This window comes from Numenius arquata, chromosome 5 (genome assembly GCF_964106895.1).
Source record: "Numenius arquata chromosome 5, bNumArq3.hap1.1, whole genome shotgun sequence".
NCBI lineage: Eukaryota > Metazoa > Chordata > Aves > Charadriiformes > Scolopacidae > Numenius > Numenius arquata.
Window position 1 is genome coordinate 58,419,752 of NC_133580.1, and position 9,759 is coordinate 58,429,510.

Sequence of the window (9,759 nt, forward strand, 5' to 3'; positions counted from 1 at the left end):
AGAATCCATGTCCCTAACGTTTAAGCTCTTCTCTTTCATGGTTGCATTCTCATTGCACTATTTTGTGCCTGACTGTGGCTCTTTGTTTGCCTACAGTAATTCCTTTGTATGGCCCCATGGTTTGACAACACAATGTTATTCTCATGGATCCTGTCAGTCCCCAAAAGGTGCACTCATGTGACTGAGGGGCCTCTGTTAATCGTAGAATCACAGGAATTGCTAGAACCCAGCAGAGCACTGCTCCACTTTGTTCCTAATCCTCACTCTGACTGTGAGGATGCTGGGGGGGTTAAAGGAAACATAAACGTTGTGCTGATTTTAGGTGTGTCTAACTGTACCTCCCATCCCTCCCTTTTTAAAAAAGAAAATAAGGAGTGGCCTATGGCTTTCTTCTCAACAAAGATTGTTTTGAGAGCAAGATATAGTAGATTTTGTTGCTTTCTCACATAGTTTTTTGTGCAGTTGAAAATGCACTGGATTTATCCTGCAAGGTTCCTGAGAGCCTTGTCAAGGATAGAGCAGAATGCGTCTTTTACACCACAATTGTTATAACTCTATATGACATAGTAGGAAAAGCTTGACTTACTGATCACCAGTTTATGTCCTGAAGCATGAGAGCAGGTAGAATTTCTTGATAACAATAAAATAGTTCTGCGTGTTTTGTTGTCACAATTATGCTTTTGCAAACATAAACAAATCAGAATTCACTGAAAGCATCTGATCAAGTGTCGAAAACCTGAGAGGGAGTTTACAGCTTCTTGATTGCTTCTTGCAAATAAAAGGAACAGTAGATAAAGATGTAAATGCTTATACTGAATCTCAAGCAGTCCTGCCTTTGGTCTTAATTAGTATATGCAATTTTTGTTTAATTTCCTTTCTCAGTAGTTTAATATCAGCTTCAACTGAGGAACATCTCTTGCTACTTCTAGAAGATACTTTTTTTGCTAAAGATAGAATTATTGCATGTAGGTTACATGTATTTTTTTGGAATTTTTGGAAATTGCTATCTTTGTGTGATCAAGGTAATACTGTAAATGCAGATAGGTACAATGGGGAAAAAAAAATATTGTTATGCGTTAAATACTATATGCAGGTGTAAATCTGTTTTTTCCTGCCAATGTGTTGCATATATGTGTATATATTTTTAAGGCCATCTCTGCTGTTAAATGGAAATAAATGAATTAAATCAGAATTTGCAGGATATATAAATAGCTGAGCCAGGCTGGCTATCTTCCAGTGCTGACCCTGTGCAATCAGAGGATATTGATGGGAATAGCTACGCCCACTTCATCCTCCTGGATAATCCTTCCTACAATACTCCAGCGGAAAGCAAGTAAACAACTAGAAGTAAACAGCCCCCAAGCTTTGACACCTGATGAAAAACTCCAGCCCACGGTTGTGTTTTAGAACAAATTCTGACATGCCTAAGTTTGAACTCTTAATTTCTGTAGTAAAGAAGTTGGTTACAAAGTCTTACTAATTTGCAGCATAAGTCTTCTGTCACTGTGATTTCCACTCATATAGGGGAAATACTAGCTATTTAAACACTAGTCACCTGTCTTCAACATATTATCCTTAAGTGGTAAGTCTGGAACAGGTCTACACATACACATCTACATGCAAATATCTGCCCTATGGACCATATCCACCCTGTATATATCATCTGCCTTACTGATATAAATTTAGTTGTTTTGAGGTTTTTTTGTAGATTTTCACTGCTAAGAAATTTAGCCCTATGTGTATTCCCTTTCAATTGCTAGATCGTCTTTATATTTAAACTGATTTTTAGGAAAATATCTATTTATTCACCTTAAAACTGTTAAAACTCTTTTATCTCACAAAGGTTAACAATTATGGTGGGTTATGGGTGGGAATCAGAAAACAAACCTAAGCCCCCTTTTTTTAGAACTATTATGAATAGCTGGAGAGAATAGCTGAATAGCTGTAATCTTTTGAAAAGATTAAAAATTCATAAGGGAATAATAACATCTCCATTTTTACTTAATTAACAGAATTCCCAAATCTGAAAAAGGCTGTATTACCCCAATTAACATGTTCTTTTATAATATAACACTTGCTGTAAACCCTGAGGTGAGAAAGCCACCAGATGTTTGGGGGCTTTTTTATTTTCCTTTTTTCTGGAGGCGAGTTCTCAGCAGATATTGAAAAAATATCTCAGACAATGAATCTTGAAGGCGAAAATGATATTTGAAAATATTGCTTCTCTCCACTTATCTCGCCATGGTCAAATTTTATCACAAAGCATAGCAGGACCCCCAGAGAATTGAAGCATGGCACTCTGATCTGGGATGTGGTTGTAAGTAAGAATCAGCATAACTGAAATGAGTGGGAGAGAAATAGGAGTGTAACATGATGGACCGGAGATCTCAGAGGTGATTACCTCCGCCTGCTTCTCATCCCATGGCTTTTTACAGTCATTGTAATATTCCTGGTACATATAGTATATGAAGATGATTGCTTGAGAGATAGACTTGTCTTGAGCAGGGAGTGGATGAAGCATAAATCAATTCAAATGTAATAGAGGAAAAGTGAAATTAATACAGCTGTGCTCAGGATATTTGTTACTGTCAGCAAAGCTGCATGCACTCGTGTCACACGGGGGTAATCTGATTTGTGCTTCTGTATTATCTGGGGAAATCTCTGAGCAATGCAGCACCATACAGTGGAGGTTTTGATTGACTTATTCGACTGCGTAATATTAAAAAAAGTCATTTAAGCAAAATCTTTTATTTAAAACAGCAGCAACAATAAAAAAGCTGTTGCTTGTGACCTGTCTGCAATATTTGTGTGGAGACTAGTATGCCCTAGGCAAGGTGAACTGCAGGGCAGATGTACCTCATCTTTGGGGTAGCTCCAGGTTAGATGTGAAGTGTCCATGCCAAACTCTGTAGTTCTCAAAACCAGTACAAAAAGGTTATTGAATTGGATTATTGGAGCAGCCTTGCTGCAACTGTTTGTGGGGCATTTCCCACTATTTGAGGTCTGTGAATTGAATGCAGGTAATCAACTATTAATATCAGTTGATCACACAGGTTTATAAATAATGATTGAATATTGTTTTGAAAGAGATACTATTGTTCAAATCAACTTGGGAGTAATAAAATAATTTGGGAGAAGTGCCACAGCTGCTACTTTAATTTCATTAATTTCCTGCATAGAAATTACACTACATGACAATTTCTCTTTCAAATTTCAGAACTGTTAATAACCTTAACTATTGTAGGCCAGGCAAAGGTCAGGTAGTTAATCCTGAAAAAAGATGATAGTATAATTGATTGATTCCCTTGATCTCCTTGATCCCTTGATTGAATCCCTTGATTCTCCTTGATTCCCAGTGGCTGTTAGCAAGAGATCCCAGGTTTTTGCCTATTAAAAAAAAAAATATTTATGAACCTACTTTATCTGTAACAAGTACAATATTCTAAAAGTGTGATAAAATACATCTTCTTAATGTAGAAGCCTAGAAAAAATAAAAGAAAAAAGAAAAAAGAAGCTTAACTTATAGAAAGCAAGAGGACAGAAATAAGATATGTGGACCCAACAACAGTCATTTTTGGAGAACCTTTGTGGAACTGAACAAGGAAAATCCTTTAAAATACAGAGAGCTATGCTGAAGGAGATGTTCCCTCTGACTCTGGTGGGAGGTGGCTCTGGTAATAGGATGGAGCTGGATCTCTGGATGGTGTCTCGGTGACGATCTGAAAATCTGTTTGCTCTGCTTTTTTGGTGTAGCATGACTATACAAGAAGCATAGTTATGTTTTACCGGAAATGAAAATAGGGAGTTAAAATGAAATGTAATAGTATCATCTGCTGACTGTCTAGGTAAGTAGAAAAACTTCTGGCAGTTGCAGAGAAAGAAGTGTTGTACTTCTAAGAATTTTGATGCTAACTGGAATTATCTGTGTGTATATGTTAAAATTATGATTAATGAGGGGTGACAATTAGGATTCCTTGTAGTAAACACGGTGTTCTAAATGTGCAGCTTGTTTAAAATGCCATGGTCTCATGAAAATGTGGAGCAATCCTGCCATGAACGTGCCTAATATAACTGCAATGGAAGTATTACATTAATAACGGGCATTTGTTCTCTTAATCTATTTCTTATCTTTTTGATTCATGTACTTTTCAAATTAGATATAGTAATTTCTATTTTACTTTTTTCTGTTTCAGCGAATTCGAGAACTAGAAGATAAAATTGAACTTCAAAAGAGGCAACTCAAAGAAATTGAAGAAAAGGTAAATAAATGCCTGGGCAAACAAAAATGGATTTTTGTTTCCATACTAATTTATTTTTCACTGTTGCATTGATTTTGATAGTACTTAACCTAATATCATTAAGTCTATTTTAATAAGAAAGATAAAATTTGAGTTCCAGTCATTGCTGCATGAAATGAAGCTCCATCCCTAATCTATTCAAAATTACTTGATATCTGAATTTTCTATCAAATACAGAAAGGAATCAAGGGGTCTTGGAAAGACACTAGACTAGAAGAGGGAGGATTTGCTGTGGTTTAGATTAAGAAACAACGCAAAGGTTTGTCTCTGACAGAAGCAGTTAGCTCAGCCCTGTTCTTTGAATAATACTGTTTTGCAAAACTTGCAAATACTGAAAATTAAAAAAAAAAGTTAATGAGGTGCATGTGGTGAACAGTGCAAATAAAATATATTTCTTGCTTTAAGGTAGAAACAAGTTCCAAATTAATATCGCGGTTCCAAATTTTCTCCTCTTTTGAAGAAGCTCTGATTGAGGCTTAAGGCAGCAGATGTATTTGGGTCACTGTGGGCCCAAGCAAGGGACGGCATGAGGTTCCTGGACCGGGGGCTCAAGTGTTTCCCAGGTTTGAGGAGTTTGGGGTGTTCTGCAGGGCACATGCTGAGAGTGGGGCTTTCTCAAAGCTCTAGCAAAATGTTATGGTTACATTCCTTTTGCTAGACCAATGCCTTGATCCCAAGATGAGTCACATGGTCTCATTTTCTCTGGTCCATATGGGTACAAACCTGCTGCCGGGCTGAATGGAGAAGTTAGAGGAGATTTCATTCATCATTTTTTTCTTTCGAGATCAGAACAGGATAAAGAGCAAAAGTAAGGCTTTTGGAGGACTCTGGATGGGAGTTGGAGGAGGTCAGTGGGGTTTGCAAAACTGAGAGACTCTTTGAGAAGCAGCATGCTGGATGTGGGGAGGTTTCTTCCTCACCCTTCACTAATCTCACTGTCCCTTCATCTGCTCTCGGGATGCGGCAGTCCCCGCTCTGTCCCCCTCTGGCAGCCCACCCTTCTAGCAGCTCCAATTCCCTCAGCAGCTTCCTTGGCCCCTTCTGCTCCCACAGTAGTTGTTTCTCCTCTGCAGTACCTCGTCCTGCACTTTTTGAACTGTGATACCCAGCTGGGTTTGTGGAAGAGCCAGGAGAAGAGCTGTAAGGAGCTGGGCTGTCTGCTGCTGTTGCTAATTGTCACTTTACGTCACCCTCACTCACTACTCCCTGGCTGGGGCTGTTCTGTCTGTATCCACCAAGGAGGCAGTGGTCCCCGTATCCACCAGCAGAGAAACACAGGTAGTGTCCACCCCTTAAAGAGCTCTTTTGCTGCATTTACCCTCTTCTGCCCCGGACCACTTCTATACCTGCAGCCAGTTGTGTCTAAGATGCTACAGTTAACTCCTCAAGGTAGAGAAACCTTGAGGGAGAGGGAATATCCCTACATGTTAATTATTGCAAATATTAGTGTTTATCCACCTAGTCTAAAACATCAAAATCTCTAGATGTTGGTATTGCCAAAATGTAAGCCTTTAATCATTGCCATTACGGTAAGAGAGTAGATACCGGATTAGATAGACTGCTAATTTTGAAAATGGAAGTTAGCATTATCTGTGCCGGTTCATCAGTGCAATGGGTGGGGAAAAGCATTAGAAAAGAAACAGCTTAATCACAAGCTTAGCAGAAAGCTGGTAACGAGGTAAAATGATTAACGTTCTCTTTGCCTTAATGTTACATTAGCAGGAGATCTCAAAAAAGCTTCATCATTTTATGTTACCCTTCAGCTCCTGGGTGGGTGGAGGGCTTCCTTCTCTCTGTATTACATCTGATTTTTTTTTCCTTGGGATTAAATCCCATTCTGAATTTGACTGCCCAAAGGAAGTGTTGTCAGAGAATCAATGAATGATATACTTCTACTTCATTGTTCGGTTTAATATGTCAGTGGGTGCAGACTGACACCTACATGCTGCTGATACTGAGCACAATAATTTCTCATGGAGTGAAGTCTTATGCTTCTGAAGGAAGCATTTATAGCTGACCCTTATTGCTGGTTGTAGCTAAAGGGCAATCCACCACTTATAGTTATCCTGTCATGAGTTCGGCTTTTTATTTTCCTTTAGGAATGGATTAAATTTTTAAGTTTTATGTAAAATTCTGTCAAATCAGAACATAAGGATGAAAGTATTTTTGCTCTATAGATTTTTCAGCAAACTGTTCTGCTTCTAAAGGCTATACAAAAGAATAATGTAAAATCTCAGTTTTATTCTACGGAGGAACAAGAGCTGTTTAAACACATCGTGTTTTTCTCATAACTGATTCTCTCCCATTTAAGTTGCATTCAGTTTGTGCCCTTGGCTTGGTAAGTCTTGGTTCAGGAGAGCTTTTGGGCATGTAATTATAAGTACTTCCTTAACAGAGTCACAGAGCCGAGCCTTATATTTCTGAAGTTACATAATCCACAAATGTTACCCTTTGTAAAGCTGCCCTCAAATAGTGAACTTTGAACCCCTTTTTAGAGTAAGATTGGTACACTGTATCTCTCTTTCAGATCAACCCAATTAATATTGATGTAAGACTAACTGCTGTAAACTAATGTCATTGGATTTCATATTACATATCTTACATCTTTTTTCTTTTCTTTTTTCCTCATTTTCTTTTGATCTTATGTTATAGTTTTTGTTCCTTTTTTTGTTTTTTTCACTAGCATTCATTCTGTGGCCTTGATGACACAACTGAGCCAAGACGTGTGGTTGGTATTCTTTATATTTCTTTGCACTAAATTTTTAACTCTTAGATTTTGCCATGTTTTGTGAATCGTCTTCATAAGACCCTGAAACCATTGGGGAGGGTATAACTGGTTTTGCTTGCACAGAAAGGAAGAGTCACCTATAAAATCCAACTTGGATGCCTTCAGTTACCTTCCCAGAATTCTCAGAAGGTCATTGAGTTTTCAATGAGATATGATTTTGCATTCTAAGATACTGACTGCCCTAACTGCAGTGAGTGCTTTTCGGTTCTGCAGAGCAGGTACATATTGTCTAAAAGTTCAGGTGTTGCTGTAGGATCCTACCTTCTGTCGTGCTGGATGGAGGGGTGGCAAACACTCTGGTTTTCAGTTTTGCTTTCGAAAAAACCCTGCAAGTATCACCACCCCTACAAAAAGGGGTTCATTTTACTTCCTCAAGATCCCTGAAGCCACAAAATAGCTTAGGAAATAATAACCTGATTTCCCTTTTATGAGGTGATGATGAAGGTTGCAATGTGACCGACGCTCTATGTACCTATGCAACGGGCCAGGGTAAGAAACCTCCACGTCTCTCCCTTGAGACACCAACATCGTTCCCGCTATCCTTTCCACAGTGTCCTGGTCCTTTCAGCTCAGTGCAGAAGACAGAGTGAATTTCTTCAGCTGTAGCAGGCACTACAGTGGCAGTGGTCACCTTTCACACAGAACAAGAGGGAAACACAATTTAGAAAATCAGTCCTAGCCCTCTTCCCTAGAGCAATGCAAGTTGCACACTGCCGCTCAGTAAGGATGGTAACTCAACAGCCTGTTAGAGAGTTAAGCTATGGTTTAAAACTATTGAATATTTACAGTCTTTTTGTTGTTGCTGTTGTTGTTTTATTTTGTTTTTAAACTGAAAATACACAGTGTTTTTACCTTTACAATTTTGCCAGGTTTTTTCTTCTTTGGGATCTGTTGTGAATTATGTTCATGGAATCTTCTTATGGTAGGAGATGCAGTTAATCAACCCCTTGGAAACTGCTATCAAGTACTGTGTGAAGAAGCAGCATAATGACAATAGTTACCCAAAAAAGCTATTATGTTTATCTTTCATTGAGCTTGAAACAGTATTTTCTTCTGCCCAGATCATGAGTACTTTTGAAAAATCAGATCTGTATTATCACGGGCACTTTTAGGGGTTTATTCAGCTCCCAGTACATTCAGTTATGAGCTTTCTGTTGATGCTCTTGGGAACTCAGCATCAGTTGGATCTATCTTTCATTACTAGCGTTGCTGCATATGTTATATATTTCGCAATAAGATGATAGTAGATGCAGATGGGTGGAATGCAATCCAAGGGTATTAGTGATTTGTTGTAAGTGCAGTAGCTTTCTTTTGGTTGCTAGATGGGTGTTGAAAAGTAATTGAGCAATATTTTTACAGCATTTTGAGCATTCCTTTTGAAATTTCCTTTATTTTGTCAAAAATTGAACATATGCTTATAGAAATGTGTTTGAAGAAAGAAGAAACCTTGTGGTACTCTATTCACTTTACCACAATCTGAGCTGGATTTTCTGTTCTGTGGAGATTGGAAAAGAGAGATGCTATTTTGGTTAATGTAAGTTTGAAAGAGTGATGTGAAAGGAAGTCACCAAACTATTGTCTTTGAGTTTCACCCAGCTTTTTTACTCCAATCAGGGTTAGAGGTGCTAACATGTGGATGAACATACTTGTTTTTAAACACTGTGAAAAGTATACTGGCCAAGTTCAGAGGCAATTTATAAACATTCTATAAACTTAATGACAGCATCAGAATTTTTTAAATTCCATTTAAAATATTTTGAAATACTGTTATCAAAAATTTTTCTGACTTCAAGGCTTAGGCCTGATTTATAGGCTTCTGTGCTGATAGAGCTAATTGTATCATGGGTCCACTTTGGAAAAAAAAAAATTACAAGTATAATTAGTCTCCAGAAAACATATTGTGCTGATGTAACCTGCTATTCTTCCTATTAACAACAACTATTTACGCAGTTAAATTCAAGGTTGGTGACAAGCATTTTGAGGGGCTAAAGCAGGGATAATGGCTGTGTAGCTGTACAGCGGCTCAACTCTCACATTTCTAGGAGTGCACATCGTATTACAGTGCTATTGTGGAGAGCAATTTCCTTTAACTCATCTTGCCAGAGGTGAATCTCTCTCTGATTAATGTAACACAGCAAGGCCTATTTTAAGAGACTTAACTACAGTTGGACTTTTGAACATTGTTCATTATGTCAAGGCAAATCAGATGGTTTACTAATAATAATTTTGGTTGTTATTTTGAAGCTAATATAAAAATTTAGAAAGAGATTGTGGTGTCTGAATTTAGGGCTGGATGCCAACACTTATTTCTAATTTAATGTTACCTATCTAAAGCTCAGCAGACTTTTTTTTTCTTTTTTGTTGTTTTTGTTTTCTGTTTTTGTTTTCTGTACAGGCTATTAAAAGAACCTGTGGAGTGAACAGCTGAGTCCACATGCAAAAACACAGAAAATATTTATTGAGCAGCTTTAAATTGGTGCATTTTTTTTTATAAATGAGTTTGCATAATACTTGAAGCTGCAAAATATTTGAATTTAAAATCAGAAATTTTTTAAAAGATATAGCTTCAAGCTGGAATGACCTGGTAATCAAATAAGGACCAGCACATCATAAACACTGAAAAAAATCTAAACAGAATTTACACTCTCACACCAATCAAACACTGGAAAAGAT

At 37.6% G+C, this 9,759-nt stretch overlaps 1 protein-coding gene across 1 annotated transcript in view; it reads left to right on the forward strand.

The window, feature by feature from the left end:
* JAKMIP1 (janus kinase and microtubule interacting protein 1) overlaps nucleotides 1-9,524 on the forward strand; it is a 97,329-nt gene extending 87,805 nt beyond the window's left edge. The window contains exons 20-22 of the mRNA XM_074147983.1: nucleotides 4,194-4,259; nucleotides 6,982-7,026; nucleotides 9,482-9,524. Of these exons, the coding sequence (XP_074004084.1) occupies nucleotides 4,194-4,259; nucleotides 6,982-7,026; nucleotides 9,482-9,514 (144 nt within the window). The 3' untranslated portion in view covers nucleotides 9,515-9,524. The remainder of the gene's footprint in view (nucleotides 1-4,193; nucleotides 4,260-6,981; nucleotides 7,027-9,481) is intronic.
* The last annotated feature ends 235 nt before the right edge of the window (nucleotides 9,525-9,759 follow it).